Below are 17,884 nucleotides of genomic sequence, written 5' to 3'. Positions count from 1 at the left end.
GACTAATTATTCGGGTGAAAGGTCCGGGTGAAGGGAAATCGGTGAAATGGCGTATAAATAAGCTAGAAGACACAAATAGATAATGGAATAAATGTGAGAAGGCTTCATAGCTTTGTTTTGTTTAATTATGATTTTTTTTTTCTTATCACGCGTGCATGCTTCAAATTCGAGCTACAAATCGGACTATACATGTATCTCCCTCCGACGAACTACTCAACTATAAGGCGAGATAAACTGAATAGACCGTAAAGGGAAGAATTTTCATTTTATTACAGCTTTCATTCCCTTATATAGTACCGTTGGGCTGCTTGCGGTAATTATCCGCATCATATGCTGATAAAAGTTCTCAATGTTTCTGGATTCGGGTGCCTGACACTCGCCCTCCCTAGTTTGTGTGAATGACATGAGTTTTATTATGATTTTGTTTAGCTTAATTTTCCCTGTTTTTGACAGGCAAAGCCTATTTTTTGGCTTGTTAGACATTTTTCAACATTTATTTTTCTAGTTTTGTACTCTTCGGGTATATTACCTGGAAGGAAAAAATGTTTAAAGGTTTAGAAATACCACTGCAAAAACCGTTTCAGTTACCCTGAGAGTTTGGTGACCGTGATTTTGTGTTGAAATGGGACTGGGAATGAATGTCCCAGGTGCCTTTGGGGCCGCGTGCACCCTCTCTCTTTCCTCTCTTCTCTTGTCTGAGAAATTTGCCTTGTTATTTGTTTAACAATCTAGGTAATATCGTCGCTTTAGTCTGCCATCTGAGATTCTAGATGCATAATTTTTGAGAATGTATGTCTAAAGTTTTTCAGCACCATTGAAGAATGTCATTTTTCTGTGAAATTCACAGGTTTTTGGCGAGATTGTTCACAGCTAAACATGGCGAAGTCAAAGAATCACACGAACCACAATCAAGGTATGTATTTCTCTTGCACGGCTTTTGTTATGCATTGAATAACGAGAGAAACACACGATGGCATTCTATTTCCTTATTTTACCTAATTTCACCTATTTTTTAGGCCACAAATGGCACAGAAATGGAATTAAGAAGCCCAAGAAGCAACGATTCCCATCGTTGAAGGGGGTAAGTCGTCAACAATATGCTGTTCTTTTAATTTAGCATTAGATCTGTCAGTTACTTTCTTCGTTACGTATATCATTGCAATGTTCTTTCAAGCACTGCTGTATAAAACTGGATGAATGACTTGACAATGACTTCAGGATTTGTTGCGAGTAGCATTGCTATTAAGCTGTAGTGCAAAACTGTGTCCTGCATGCATATGTGTTGCGTGACTACAGTTCTTAACGTAGCACTACAACACACGTGTATGCGTGTATGTGATATTTTCCTGTAAGTGAGTCTTGTATTTGATCAAATTTAGAAACATTTGTTATGCTGTGTGCTGTTGCTAATCAAACTCCAAAAATTTTGGGCATTCAGATATTTTATGTTTGAATGGAATTAAATGTCATAATTGAAAATTTCCCGGGGTATCCAATCGAACAAAATCTAACCAAAAATCAATAGAACCCAATCAAACACCAATCGTTCGATTCGGTTGGGTAATCGAACAAAATCGAACATCTATTTTGCTGTGAGTTCGATTTTCGAACCAATCAAACACAATCGAACTCAATCGGGTTCGATTTTGTTCGGAATCTTTCTCTTGATAAGTAAATCACGCAGGACTAATCAAAATCAACTTTTAATGAATGGAATAAATATAAAAACGTCCAAATATCGAACTGAATGTCAATGTTTAGTAAAATATATTTGGTAGAAGAGAACAAAACAACGGTAAAATAACTGAAATGCACTATTGTTTACATTTCTATATTAGAAGGAAGGATATGGTTTATGCACTGCTTTTCACCGTTACACTCAAACAGAAGTTGCACCATTTCATTCACTGCAACACAGGCAGTTGTGTTCAATATATGAAGAACACACATTTTGTCAAAATTTCTCCCAACCACGTGGCAGACTGGTGTGCCCGTGGCTATTGTGCAGACAATCGTCCTATCCCGGGGTATGGCGAATCGCCAAAAAAGGAGTAGGGGAACGGTGCACCATACAATATGTACGCAGTATAAACAAACAGGAGTTCGGAAATCGAACGTTCGATTGTTGGTTGTTCGGTAATCGAACGTTCGATTGAGTTCGATTGTTCACTGTTCGGTAATTGAACGTTCGATTGAGTTCAATTGACCAAATTTTATTGTGAGTTCGATTATGTTGGATTACCGAACCCAATCGAACGATTGGTGTTCGATTGAGTTCGATTACCGAACGTTCGATTGGATACCCCGGGAAATTTTCAATTTTGCTATTGTTAAGCCTGGTACAAACAAGGGAAATAGAGTTGCCGAGAGTTGAGGATAAGATTTTCCTCAAGAATTTTCTTGAACTGTCGCAAAACATGAGCTTAATTAGAGAACACCCTTAATGACTCTCACAACAAAAATGATGTAGGTTCAACTTATTACAGTGGATGAAAGTCATCAAGAGCACATATATGAAGTTTAGACTAAACAAGAGCAAGTGTTTGATCTCTTGATAACCCCCCTCTTGTTTGTTCCAGCCTTAACCTTTGCTTAGATAACTGATTTATCAAACACTCAAAAAGCTACATGTATACAGTGTTTAGTAAACACACACTGAATCTATTTAGTAAACACACACTGAATATAAGAGGAGTATCCTCTCTTAGAATTTTAAAAAAATTACTGAACAATGTCAACCTGACCACCGAGGCCAACTCTTGCTGTAATCTTTGTATCGATTAGTTTACATTTTTAAATTTCATTGTCTACATAGTTTTTAAATTTTATAGTCTAGTTTTTCAATTTTAAATTTTATAGTCTAATTTTTGTATTTTTTTTTGAATAGATAATCATATTTAAATTTTTTACATTGTAATTTTTATTATACACGTTCACTTTTAAACGAGAGCCCCTGGCTCATTGGTGATATGTGTTTAAATAAAGTATTTACTAAAAGTACGTACTTACTTACTAAACATCTGATCGACTATGCAAAAATCATTTATGACTTATAATTCTTTCTGATAGTAAAGAGTTCTAATGTGCAGAATTTTGATCCTGCCGGAATGTTGCCCACATGTGTTCATGAGCAACATGCCGTTTCTCGCAAATATTTATGCCTCTTTCTGGGACAACCAGACCAACCCGGGTATTGTTCATTGGATTCCTTGTTGATTCATGCTAGGGAAAAAAGAGTTAAGCTTCATACTGATAAAGCTAGCACACATGGCATAAGGGCTTATGTGATATTTATATCTTCAGACGCACATGTACTGTGTGACATTTTCATTGATTTTGACAGCTTATTATTTTTTGTGGAGGAAATAAATTTTTGTGATTCCTAACAAGTCTTGGAACTAAACTGAGTGAAAAATTATGGAAAAAGTAAAGAGAAGTTTGGCGAAGATACCTCTCAGTCATCTGTTGACCAAAACTACAACACATACGACAATGCAATCATTGAATTTCCTAAATTTGAGACATGGCAAAATGTTATTTTTTTGTTCTTTGAATGTTGTACTAGTACTTATAAAGAAAATATGTTTGCAGGAAATCATTTGTTACCAGAGCATTTTTAGATCAAGAAGAAAATTGCAAAAAAAATATTGTCATACACACTGTAGATTTTTGTTTTTGTCATAGATTTTTGTTTTTGACTAGTGAAATATGGCCATGATTTTAAACTCTTGAAGGTCACTTCAATGGAAAAAACTGTGCCAAATGCTTTTCTGTGTGAGGTCAGGTTTCCAAGGACTCCCCTTAATGTTTAATGAATCCATAGCAAAATTATAATTTGCTATTGCACATGCAGGCATAGGCCTTAATTTAAATTGTGGACAGTTCACCATTTTTGACCACACTGAATACTCTTTCAGTATTTGTGAGCTGTTTGTTCCCATTTAAGATAAGGGATGTACTAGATTCGAAGTCAAAATCATTGGCAGCAGGTTAAGGTTTAAGTTGGTTCCGAACCAATATACTGGAGGAGCCAGATGGCTCATCAGTGCCTGTGCTTAACTTCAGTATCTGAAGCATGACGTGAATATCCCTGGATGGGATGCTAGTCCATCTCAGGTTACCCTTCAGCATTATGTCTGGTTGCCCAAACAGTTTGCTTGTGCTGTACCCTACAAACTGTAACTGTAGCTATTATACTCCTGGGTGAAGAGGGGCACTGTGAAAGTGAAGTTTTTTGCCATGAACACAACTCTATATCCCTCACCAGCACTCAAAACTGGACAGCTTGATCTGGACTCCAGGGCCAAGTTGTTCAAAGCATGATTAAGCTAACTCAGGATTAGTGGGAATCTTGATTTCAGTTTTTAACTTTTCAATGAGGATTTCTATTTTAGTTTTCTGTCCTCCGGTTTTGTCATCGACTAATCTCAAACTCCACAAAACATGACAAATGAATACACTTGAATACAGGAGAAATTGAACCCTCGATCAACTTTTAATTCTGGGCTAGTGTTTATTGGCTTTCGAACAACCCGGGCCAGCACACTTACCATTAGCCCACTGTGCTTCCTTAAAATAGCCTGCGAGCAGGCTAACATTTGGCAATACAAACATGGCGGCAATGCCACAAGAACACTTTTTTGCCCTACTGCCTACTACTTGCTGAGATGACAAAAACTTTACAGACACAGCATTCTACTTGAAATTCCAAAATATTTGCCTTGGCTAAACATCTACAGTCCGACCTCTGTTAAGTGGCCACTTGTTAAGCAGCCACCCTCCATTAAGTGGCCACGTTCCAAAGTCCCGATTTATTTGTCACTAAACTGCTGTATTTGATACCTCTATTACCCTCTATATACGCTCGAAATGAAGCACAGATAATTACTTAAGACTTTGATGGTAGTTTAAGATGTGAATATACTGCGTACGCGAGGATGCGCTTGGATTGTCGGCCACAATTGAAAACACTCGAATTTAGATGGCATTTAAAATGGCGCATTAGGCTCTTGAAACGCGCAAAGCATCATGGTTGACTAGGATCCTTTAAGTCGCAAGTGTATTATTTATCTGTTTTTTTACCTCCATTGAGCGGCCATCAAATTATCTTTTCAAGCGAAATGGTGACAGATGATATATATCGTCTGTGAAATATATTGAGTTAAATTTTTTCACATACTAACTGTTGATGCAAAAAGGCCTAACAAACTTTCCAATGATGTTTTCCATATTTTTCTGTACATTATCAACCCGAAGAAATATTGTACATTTCACCTAAGTGCCCTCTGTGTTAGAGCTAGAAGTATGCATGGGCTGGAAATGCACTTGATGTTTTGTTACAATGAATTTTGGATTAATCTTCATATATATTCACTTTTAAAAGCATTTTGCTATATAGAGTCAATAAAATCATGTTTACTGCCATTCATATCCAATTTACATTGTACCTCTATTAAGTGGCCACTTTTCAAAGTCCTGAGGGTGGCCGCTTAATAGACGTCGGACTGTATTGTAAATACAGTATTTTACTCATGTATGGTTGGTTATTTTTCAGGTTGACCCAAAATTCCTCAGGAACTTGCGGTTTTCTAAGAAGCACAACAAGGGTAACGGTGGAAAAGCTGTGAAGATGGAGTCCTAAAATGTTATTTGTGCAAATAAAAATGTAAATAACTTCTTGTGGTTATTTTTATTTTAGTGTGGAGAATGGTAGCTACCTTATTGTTACTTATTTTCGCGGGACTTAATTTTCGCGATTTTCGCGATTTTCAAAAAAATCGCGAAATTAAAGACCCGCGAAAATTAATTCTAAACGATTTCTATTGTATTTTTTATGCTAATTACGTATTTTTGGCCAAATCGCGAAAATTAAGTCTCGCGAAATATTCCTGTTCCATTTTCGCGAAATTAAGTACCCGCGAAAATAAGTAACAATAAGGTATATATACTGAACTCTTAGACCTTTTGTTAAATGCCAAAATGAGAGTTGTCTGTATTCGCAGGCTAGAAGCATAGTTGTGTCTTGAAAAATTCATAGGTTTGTTTGATGTTGGCTTTATCATTTTTTTTTTCATTCGGTTAGATACTGCTATTAAGAAACAGGACAGTTTTTAGACAAAAATCTTAGGAAGCATATAAAATACATTTGGTCGCTGATGGAAAAGGCAAGAATCTTAGGAAAGTTTCAGACTGTTCCGAAAACTCACTGAGAATGTGACATCAAAATTATCCTAATGCCAATGTTTCTTTGAGTTTCTGGTTGTACTCTTTCCCCTCCCCAACCCCCTTGAGACGTTTCTGGGGAAGATTTGGGATTGCATTCAGAGTAAGTCTCGTGATCACCGTTTTGCGCAACCATGCGTGTGCGTCGGAGATAGTTGTGAAACGAACAAGTTTTTAACAGCCAATCAGATTCAGACGCCATTGTGGCGGGCTTTTAGAACAGCCCAGAGGTCCTGATCTCTAGTGCAGACCAGAAGGATCGCGGCCTCTAGGGACGAGATTGATTCACAAGTCATTGGCAAATAGCTATTACTGCGCATGCTTGCGTCCAGGTTCGCTGTCCGCAACATTGTACTGGGGGGAGGGGGAGAGGTGACGGCAACGGTTATAGGTCGGCAAAAAGTTCAAGTGCCCTAAGACTTCTGGCAGGCATTGTAGCAGCCCCTGTACAAATGAAAATGAAAAAATTCTTTTTTCAGAAAAACTGACCAATCAAATCCACCCTCCCTTCCCCTCCCCGTCAAAAATAAAATGGATCGTTCAATTTAAGTCTGTTCAGTTCAGTTATTAAATGGGCAAGGATTCAAGAAATTTCGAAGCTAATATGCTTTGTACTATCCAAAAGAATATTTTATCAACTTTTCACAGCCATTCTCCGAGAAGAAATTTTAAATATCCCGCACTTTATTACAAAGAGAAGTCAAACCAATCAAATGAACGATCTGGAACTGGCACGTGATCGAAAATGTTAAATAATTTAAATTGCAAATTACAGAAATTATACATGCGAAGAAAGTTTGGTCGCTTTGCGTACTTCGGTAGAACGTTTAACATCAATGTTTACAAAAATCTACCGTTACTCTCGTCTATTGCTACAGAAATGCACCAAGCTTCAGTTTGGGATTGTCCTTACGTTTGGAGATGTTTTTCAACACAAATACCTAAGTGCAACAAGAACTTGACTTCAAGCAAATTTTGAAGGCACGTGCTTCAACCAAAGATGTCATAGTGAATTCGGAGTAAATGGTTTTTGAGTCTTTTTCGAGGTATGAGTAATGTATGTCGTAGAAGTAACTTCTACTTTGTTTTCTCTCTCCATGGATAGCGTTGTTCATATGAAATAAGTTAGAATGAGTTCGTCAACAGCTAGAACATCGTGCTGACTTCATGAATAATAAATATATGGGGGTTTATATGGAGATCTTGCCAACGGAATTCACTGATTATTTAATGCTAGTTCTATTATTTGATGGCACCGAAATCAAAACCATATGCACTGATTGTTCTCGGTATTATATATTTAGATTTTGGGCAGAAATCACTAGCTGAAAACTCTTGAGACTTAAGTTTAGGGGGGAGGGTTAGGAAGACAAAGGTCCATCCTTAATCCGCGAGGTTCTATGCAATATGAAAATGGCGTTGTGGATTGGTAGTGGAAGGATCTATGAGACTTGATAGCCTATAAAACATTAAGATGTAGATGAGACCCTTGACTCTCATAGTGTCTTTCTCCACCCAGAGTTGGAGTACCGTAATGATTCGATTTAGCGCCCGGGGCGTTTATTTACTTTTGGCACCTTAAGGGAGGGCGCTTATTCGAGACAGGGCGCTTATTCGGGACAGGGCGCTTATTTAATTTTTTTGCAAAACAACCAAATGTTCAAACAAAACCTTAATATATATTAAAATAACTAACAATAACATAAACTGTAACAGTAACAAATTGTTGAAAGTTCAGTTACTTTTATAAGAATTGTTCATTTTAGCAGTAAATATATACATGTACGGTACGGTGAATGTTCATGAGTTTATCTTTTCGACGTCGACGACTTCAGGAGGGGCAGTTAGCCACAATAGGAGCGCTTTTTTAGAATAGGAGCGCGTATAAGAATGGGGGCGTTTATTAGAATGGGGGCGCTTATTGGAATAGGGGCGCTTATTAACGAAAACACATTCGAAGGGGGGCGCTTATTCGGAAGGGGGCGCTTATTGGAAGGAGGGCGCTAAATCGAATCATTACGGTAGGTGCCAGAAAATTGTTACGAGAACTTGACAAAATGCTCGTGGGTGGCTGGGTGGGGGGACTTGCAATGACTAGGAACATATTTCAGGGAAGATGCCCACACCTAGGTAAAACTATGTACACAGTTTTCTCCCTATCATCTCTTATACGCACGAACAACAATCATGAGTAGAACGAGACATCAAAGTTATATGTAAAATTAAGTGGAGGGTAATGTGGAAATCATGTCTTATGGTGGTTTATTTATCTTTATCTCTTTACTAAAACGTTAAATAACTGAGCACAAGTACCCGTTGTGAAGCATGCGTTTTCTAATCAGACGACAAGTCTCGTGCAAGAGTTTTGTTCTGGAGTGTAGCGTCAGGTGTTGGGGAAGGGGGGAGGGGAGGAGGAGGAGAGGGGGTTAGTAACTTCTTGTTGCTTACTGGCCATAGGTTAATACAAGGAAAACTCGTAATTTACAATCGTGCAGGTCTAACGGTACGTTATCTGCGTAATCAGCACTTGTTATGTTCGTCTTGTTTAATCATCACGTTATCTTTCGTACAAAGGTTACACGATGTTAAAAGACTGGAAAACTACAATGTTAAAAGCTATTGACTTGGACAGACCCACTGCCATGATGTTTCTCAAACCACAGGTTAGTGTTAGAGTCTTTTTCGCCAGTATTCCCCGCATTTCAGTGAGCGAGTTGAACATGTAGAAGGATGCCTTACCTAAAGAGCGACACTTACCAGCTTACAGAGCTGCTTACAAATGACAATGTAATTTTCTCGCAAGACGTTTTCTGATTTTGAAAATTTTGTATTGAAATGAGTCGAAAACCTGATTTTATTGCTGACCAGACAGCTTCTGGACGACAAAGGTTGTTTGCCTGGCAGGGGGAGGCGGTTGTACTTCCGGTTAGTAATTATGCCTAACATGCATTCACATAGTACTAATCTCTCTCCAGGAAAATAACAAGCACAGACAGGAAAAAGCTGGAACTGAATCAACAGAAGATAAGGACAACTGTAGAATCATCTCATCTGTTTGAGGTTAGTTGATTATTTTACACACACTAAGTTGTAATCTGGTCCAGGTTAATGTTGGAAGGCCGATTGACTGAAACTACTCTAGACATAGTTTCCTGGGCGACCTGTATTTCGAAATAGGCTGGAAACTACTCAATCTTGACTATACCCTATTCACACCAAAGCTAAAAGGCCGTTTTGTTAAACGCAGTTTGAAATTGTTTTGCCCAAAGAAGTTGCTAACGGATGTTTGTCGAGTTCAAATTTAGCACAATGAAAGCACAAGTTAGCTAACTTGAACCCCATATAAAATTCAGCCTTCACTTTTCGATCTGTTGCTGGTTTTAATTTTGTTAAACCTGGTTTAACTAAACATGTTTTGTGGGTGTGAATGGGGTATTAGATTTTAAAGAAATTGTTTTGATGCGTAACTGCAAGTAAAAACACTTATTTCGTTATCACTTGAGGTTGAACAACTGAAGGAATATTAACCGCCATATCTGTTTATGTTACCAAGCAGGTCATTAACATAATTCTTATCTTTCTCCATGCAGGGAAATGTCAAACGCAGAATGGAAAAAGCTGCTATTAAGAAACAAAAGATTCACAGGGCAGAAGGATAACTTCAGGATCCAGGCTTTTGTTGAGAAGGTAAGTTGATTAGGCCATCCCAATAAAATGTTTCGTTTCCCATCGCCCCGTCTCTTGTGATGGTGGGTCGGTCGGTCGGGCAAAAAAAAAAAAAAAAAAAAAACACTTGAAGGGTTCTGGGTTCCAGAAAAGGCCGGGCTGCTAAGTAAGAAAGCCTGATTACAAAGTCAACTCGAAAACGTGGTCTTTTCGTTCGTTATTCCTTTAAATAACGTAGTATCGATGTTTATTAAAGACAAAGACATCACATCACACCAATTTTTGTTAATAAAACAAGATCGTGTGCTTGTAAATCGAAGAACTTGCTTCTTTGACTAGTCAATCTGGAATTTTTTTTTTTTTTACTTTTCGAAAAAAATGGGTCGGTCGGGCGATGGGAAACGAAACATTTTATTGGGATGGCCTTAGATAAACCACACTAAACGTAGGTCTCGTGCAGGTTTTTCGAGAGCTGACTAGCGCTAAACTAGTACTAAAATTCATGAACTGACCGTTTGACGTAATGTGTCTTTCCTGCCTTGTAAAAGCCTTTTTCACTGAAATTTAGCTGCAAAAAAGGATTAATATCGAGAATATATATAGTCTTTCGTCAGAGTGTTTTTTAGTACGCTACAAACATGATCATAATATTTGCAGGATAGAACTGTTCAAAACAACTGATGAAACACACAAATCAGTTCCTCGGGGACCGGCTTCAATAATCGTTAACGCTAAGCTTTATCGTTATTCTAATAAAAAAACATTAAAAAATTGCGAGGTTCACTGTATGCAGATTAAACCAAGAGTTTACGTTTACGCGATCGGCGCTTAGTCTGGTTTTTACATTTTACCTTCTCGACAGGGTTTGAAAACCGAAAAAGCAAAAAGATGATATAATGAATGCAATTAATTTTACTATCTTAAGCGCAAAATCTTTAGTACTAAACTTAGCGAGATTAAAAAAACTTTCGACATCGTTCACGATGTTATTATTAAGTAAATGCGTGAACGATGTCGAAACGTTGTTTTTAATCTCGCTTATTTTTGTACTAAAGATTTACCCACAAGCTTAGTTTTACTCTGATTGCATTTACTGATTTATTTCTTTACTGTTTTTTTCTTGCAGGCTTCTGGAAGCCTTTGATACTCCGTGAAGTTTCCCCTTCACATCACAAGCAAGCAAGCAAGCCAACAAGCAAGCAAAGAAGCGAATAATTCAAGTGGAAGACATTATTTCAAAGAGGTAGACAGCAATTTTAACTAGATTTTACTTCAAGAACATTTGGAAGCAAGAATCGTAGCCAATTTTCTTTCTCTTGAAAACCACTCGCTGAGTTTAGAGTATTTTCAAGCTTAGGATAATATCAAACATTGGAGCAAATCAAAAATAGTCGAAATCGTAATTTAATTCACGGAGTTGCTTGTTAATAAAGCAGTATTTCAGATGGAATCGAGAACAAATTTTATAAAATGTATCTGAAAGTGTCAGTTTTTCGTCAAAGTTTCCTATATTAACATCTGTTTAAATTTTTTTAATTTTCCCGCCAAAAAACTTAGAAAAATACGGGCGCTTATAATACGCATGCGCCCCCAAACCCCAACCCAATTTTTATTTTAAAAAAAGAATATTTATTGCATTGTGCACTGTTATCAATAAACTTAATTGAATTTGCTTTGTATGTTCTCTTTGTTATATTATTGTTATTAAGACAAGTCAATAAAGTGTACAATGTTCTTCTTTCTTTGTGTCTTTATTTCATTTATTACCTTTAAATACTCAAACAATAAATACAAACAAGTCTTTTGTGTTTCAATAAGTTTTTATTCACTTCAATTATAACTTAATTAGTTTATTGAAATTCAATTAAATTAATAAAAAAGGTGTGTAGAAAAAATTTCCCTCTATATACTAAGACTTTTGGCGGGAAAATTTGAAAAAAATTGCACAGCGTTTCCCCTGGCAACATTCTCGGCAAAAAATTCAAAATGGCTTCCCTTAAAATTTCCCGCCAAAAATTTGCAAACACCATCTCGTGAAAAAAATTGAAATAAATAAAAATACGCCAATCTCTCCATCAAATTTTAAAAGCCGCTTGAGATATTTTAGTTCAGTTATTTCCAAAATCAAATTTTAAATCAAATCTGCCCTCCTCCGAAACGTTTTAGACTTTCAGTTTTTGCACGAGATGGTGTATAAATAACTATAAAAATAAGCAACATAGCAAGTTATAAGCTGCTCTGTGAAAACTAAACTCTCTTTTTAATATTTCTCTTTTCCAATAATCTGAGAAAACAGACAATCTCTCACTGAGCCACTACCGGTTTCACCGAAATGAAATCGGTAGTGATGCCGCGAAACTTCATCTGTTTAAACAGACTACATTTCCAATCAATCTTCCGACTTTTTAAATGCGCGCTTATAACTTGCCATGTTCTTTCTATAAAACCATTTCGTAGCCGTCTTATTCATTTAACATAGGACAAATTCAACGAGAAAGCGTAAAAAAATCTACCCGATATTTGAAATATATTTGACCGAAAAACATAAACAAAACTTTTGAAAATTCCTGGAGCAAATTCAACTGTTGTTTTGGCGAAGAATGGGACATTTAAATTGCTTTGCTCCAAGTTTTTTTTTTATTAATTTCTGTGATAACATTTTTGTCAATCAGTTCAATATAAATTCGAAACTCGAGTTAAGTATTAAGTTGAAATTCTTATTATTCACATTTTGTCCTGTGTTACATTGAATACCGGCTAAAAAGGTCTTTATCCAATGTGTAAGTAAATGTTAAACAAAACCCAATGTCTGGTTAAAAGGAACAGAAGCGCTGTTCTGACTTTCAAGTAATTCCCACCCTTAACACGAATTTTAGCTGATCAAATGACAAACGTAAAAACATAAGAAACAAGTTAAGGCAAAATAATACTTCATATTCTCTTGATAAAGGTTATGCAGACCACACTGAAGACAACGAATGAAATAAAGACGAAATACTTCGTTGTAAATCTTGTGTAATTTCCTCAATTTTTCGATTCATAAATTTGAACTAACGCTCTAGAAAATAAATCTTGAAGACAAAAACATCTAACGTCGTTATCAATTGTGTTAAATGTTTAAACCAACCATCCAGTATAAAATTTGCCTTTTGGAAGATACAACTTGTACTGATTTAAAAAAAAAATCAGTTAAGAATTCCATAAAACTGCGAATTCGCAAAAAAAAGTTTGAACGGAGCTGTGTTTCTTAATCATAAAAATTTAAAATCCCAATGATAGGCAAGACAATAGTGTTGCAAATTAACTGACTTGGAACTAAATTTCCGAAGAACTTCTTAAAACTATTCATTCACACAAAGTATTTTGAACAGAGCTGCTTCTTTTTGTCATAAATACAATCAGAAAAATAACTTTTGTACCTTGATTCGTGTACAGCACCAGAATTTAATAACAATTGAAAATCGCAAGTTAAAGCAAGACAGGTTTGGTGCAAAATGCCACAGAGAAAAAGTGTTGTTGGAAAAAATATCTTAAAATTTAGCAAACAAACCCAATCCGTTTAGTTTTGATGTTTTTTGATTTTGTTTAAATTAATAACCACAGGAAGCCTAAGATCACGATTCGAGAGCTCGTTGATTGTATGATTGAGGAGTACGTTACTCTTGAATATCAGCAGTGTTGCGCTACACTGTCGACCGTTCAAATATCCCTCTTAACCCATTAGAGGTAAAAATGAATTTAAGCTATGTCCACAAAATTCAAAGCGAGATTCTCACACCTTGTAGAGAGAACGATTCCGACAATTAACTTTGCACATCACTCTTGTTACTCCAATACAAGAGCCCTCCGCCGCCCCCCCCCCCCCCCCCGAAGCCCCCGACCCCACCTTCCACACCCTGGATATAAAAGTTTTGTCAATTTGTTCTCAGCGCCCGATATTGTAACGCAACACTAGAGATACTCAAGAGTAACGCACGTCCCAATCATATAGCCCAGCAAACTCTCGGATCCTGAGGTTGGGTTACCTGTGATATCGAATGATTTGGGTTAAAACTGTCTTTCATGTTGTGGTCTGTATAACAGTAAATCCTAATCTAATCGAGACTACATCGTAACATCCTTTGAACCAGACATCAGGGTTTTGTATACTTGGCTTACAAAATGATAAGAGAACATAGGAGCATGCGTTTTCTGTACGTCTTTTTGCCAAATCCAAGCCAAATTACTTTCACTGTTTACCTTATACATTCCCAGTTTAAACGCTTTGGATTTGAAAATAATAAGTTCGTGTTAGTAATTGTCTGGGTGAGGATAGTTGTGAAAACAACTATCTTAGTGACTGACGTTTCGACAACCTAAGCTAAAGTCATCTTCAGAGTCAATCAATTCGATTTGTGTCAAGTCTCTTATCCTTGAAATTGATTAGGTCAGTTTAGTCGATGGGTTGGTTAAGGCTTGTAGTCAGAACAAGTATCAGTGATTGGTCAGTTATCGTCTGTTTTTATCGTTCTGGTTTCGTTTCAAGTCATTGCTCTGTTAAGTGGCGTTTGTTATAAGTTTGTGCATCAGGTTTTTAAACTAGTCGTTGAAAGTGGTTTATACTTTGGGTAATGCATTCAGCACAGTCCAAGTCAATTCTGTAGTTTGTTAGTCGATGCTGTTCAGCGATGTGATTGTTGATATCATCATTTCTTGTCGCTCGTTAGTGTTTAGCAAGTCTCGTGGCTAACTTTTTTCCAGTCTCCCTAGATAGCATGGCAGTTTTAGCATTTGATGCTGAACATTGTTTCCTGTCCTTAACGTTATCATACGTCGTAAAATATCGTAAAGTAGTTATAGGTTGTAAGGCTGTAGCCACCACGCAATTTTCTTGGAAGTGCCCTCTTGATGTAGGGCATTCTTGCTGTACTAACTGGTCTGTTGTAAACTGAATTAAGTCAGTACTGTAGTATTGTAGTTGTTGTTAAAAAAAAGTTGAAGTGTATCGTAAGCCAATTGCGCTCTGTACGAAACATGTTACGAAGTAAAGATGTATAAGTGACTTGTCCAGTAATCTGTTGGTATATGTCGATTTTGATTTTTTGAATAAAAGTGATTTGATCTAAGGAATCTGTTCTTTATATTATACAGCCCGTGTTCTCTTGTCAATTGCAATCAACCAGTTAATGAAGCAAGAGTGTGAATCGTTTTAAGGTGTCACTATCGCTTGTATTTATGAAGCAATATAAAAATTCCTCGCTAAACTGACAAAAGGGTTCAAATTAATTTTCTAAACACAATCGTTTGCATTGAAATTTTACTAATATGTATTTTTCATTTTCCTTCATAATTCAGACAAGTAAATTCTCAACTCTAGTTTGTCTTGCAGTGCCACCTTAAAAAGTTCACCTCACTGCGATATCAACTGAAGTTGTAACAATAGCAACTTGAGCGATCAAAACTACAGAACTGAAAACTCGCCTTCTTTTGGTAAACAATGTGCAAAATAAAATATAATAATCTTTTTAAATACATCAAGACAATTACGAACTTTTTCCGTGGTGAACTCCGTTGAAATTTTATAACGTGAAGACTAAATCAGATAATCGCTCAAGGTTCGCAAAAAATGGTGTCTGAGATGAAACCACTTTTTAATGTAGTCTGGGCCAATTTCCAAATTTTGTTTGTTCATTTGCTAAATTTTTTCTTTGTAACTTTAGCAGCAAGACAATCAATAACTTCGATCTAACGAAACCAAGACTAAATTAAAGTTCCCACACAATTGAATTTGGATATTTGATCAGCCACCATTTTTAGAAAGACTATTTGATAGTTTCAAAGTTTATCTTTGGAGTCAGTTTTCTCCTGATCCATTCATTCAATTTTGTCCTCTTGTGCAGATCCTGTGATCCTCCTTTCCTCCGCACCAAGTTTGCTCACCTAAAATATAAATGATAAGTTTAGTGATCAGCAAATGCTTACAGCTTTAAAAATTGTATTCACTAAAAAATAAAACTTACAACATGCGCGATATTTGACACGCCTCGAGATAGTTTCGAGTGGCATACTGAACTTGCACGAAAGACATGCAACTGATTCGGAAATAAGTTATTTTTAATATTATTCTTAGGCCAAAGTTTGTATTTCAAATTCTTGGCTCTATAACAGAGAATGCGAAAATAAAATTTCTTAGTAAGGGAAGGAAAAACTTAGCAAAAGCTTTTGCGAAATGTTATCGCTACAAATAAAAAAGGAACCTTTAGTACGGTGTTAGAAATGCAAATTTATCAATTCCACCTGGCCACGTTAAAATTTTAACTCGCGTTTAGGTTTTCAACGGGTAAACGTTTCTTCGCGAAAGACCGGTTAATTTTTGCCGTGTATTTTTCTGAAATTTAGCGCCCCTGTCCTTCAGTGCTACATTGCGAGCAAAACAACAGAAAAACGGCTTTACTGTGAGTTTAAAGTAGAAGTGACACTCGAAGCAAACAATAATAAGCGCGCGTTGAGTTCACTTCAGTAAAGTTTTGATACTTATTTAGCTTTCCGAACAAAGCATTTTTCCAAAACCAGTGCTCACCTTCGGTCAGAATAGCGTCAATACTTCTTTTCAAGCTTTAAGCTTTTCTTCCCCAAGTATCTTCCAGCCAAAAACTCCAATTCGTCTTCAGAAGGGCTACACGTCTTCACACGTCAACGGACAGCGTGGTTTGATGCAGATTCTGCAATTTGTTATGAATATGGATTAGAAACTCAAGCCAATCGGTGGCAAAGTACGTCAAAGATTGGGCGTGGAGTTTGTTTGCACGCTTTTCAGCCAGCCAATCACAAACTGTGAAAAGTATTGCGTGTGTTGACAAGATCTTTTCAGTTTACGAGTTTTTGTTTTTGGAAGAGAGAAAATTGGGAACTAAAGAGAATGTACTTTGGTGAAAAATGTGACTGACGGTTTAAAAAAAGGAAAATATGTATTACGGGAAGTAAAATATAATGGCCACTTTTAGGAATTAGCAAGTTTTAATAAACAAGAGTTTCAAGCTGTAGATTGTTGACTCTTGTCAAAGCACAGGCTAACCATCCTACCACATCCTTACTATCCTTTGTGTTGTCACAGCTTGCCAATATAATTAATTATTCAAATGTCTTCACTTCTCTCTATTGTAAATTTCTCTCTATTGTAAATAATTACGCTCTCCTAAAATTGGCTCTTACGCTCTGTGTATTTGTAATAAAGTGAAGTAGAAACATTTTTGCATAGAAATATTTTTCATGAGTTTTTTTTTCCGGCGATTTAAAGCGTGCAAGAGCAGTTTTTTATGAGTTTAAGTTTTCAGCTCGATTCTAGCATATGACTATTTACACTTATGTAAATTGCTTATTGCTAAAATTAGTTCCCTGGTTCTAGCGATGAAATTTGACCCGTTAGTACCCAGGCTTTCCTTTCTTGCCTTATGACGTCAGAGCGGTCACCCAACTGCGAACTGCTTATCGCCTATCAGAGGGTCTTGAATTAGTCACAGAAATACGCCAATTATAAGGCACGGTTGGGAGATAAGCGAGTATATACGCACTGTTTGACCCCAGACCGACTAACCATAGGCGTTAAACCGCAAATATCCAACTTTCTACGATTTTTTACAATGTTTACACCGCAAATCTCCATTTAGCAAGACCACCTTTAATGTCGCACCATACGGCGATCGAGCGAAGATCGGCGATTCCCAGCTGTGACAAAAACGTTTTACCTTATTTTCGCGATTGATCTGATATATAATTTGATACTTAATCCTCGCTGCTTTTTTGAGCGCGTTTCGGTAAATCTTGCCACGGATACCATATACTATATTGCAAAAGCAAAAAGTTATATTCATTTTTCTAGTCACTGTAGAAAGAAAATACATTAAAAATTTAAAGCGCGCCAAAGCAAAGATAATAGCTTTGTACTCTTTGGGCTTTATTGTTTAATTTGACACTTCTTTTTCCTTTTAGCCAATAAACTATCACAAACGCCCGTGGA

General features: G+C 36.6%; 1 protein-coding gene across 1 annotated transcript; it reads left to right on the top strand.

Moving 5' to 3' along the window:
* The first annotated feature begins 602 nt into the window (after positions 1-602).
* On the top strand, positions 603-5,674 carry LOC144628408 (uncharacterized). The gene is made up of 4 exons (XM_078486511.1): positions 603-732; positions 848-913; positions 1,017-1,081; positions 5,555-5,674. Exons 1-4 carry the CDS (start codon positions 639-641, stop codon positions 5,639-5,641), a joined length of 312 nt encoding a protein of 103 aa, XP_078342637.1. The 5' UTR covers positions 603-638; the 3' UTR covers positions 5,642-5,674.
* The last annotated feature ends 12,210 nt before the right edge of the window (positions 5,675-17,884 follow it).

The sequence above is a fragment of the Oculina patagonica genome, chromosome 10 (assembly GCF_052425735.1).
Source record: "Oculina patagonica isolate OP01 chromosome 10, crgOcupat, whole genome shotgun sequence".
Lineage (NCBI taxonomy): Eukaryota > Metazoa > Cnidaria > Anthozoa > Scleractinia > Oculinidae > Oculina > Oculina patagonica.
This window is presented reverse-complemented; position numbering and strand designations above follow the sequence as displayed.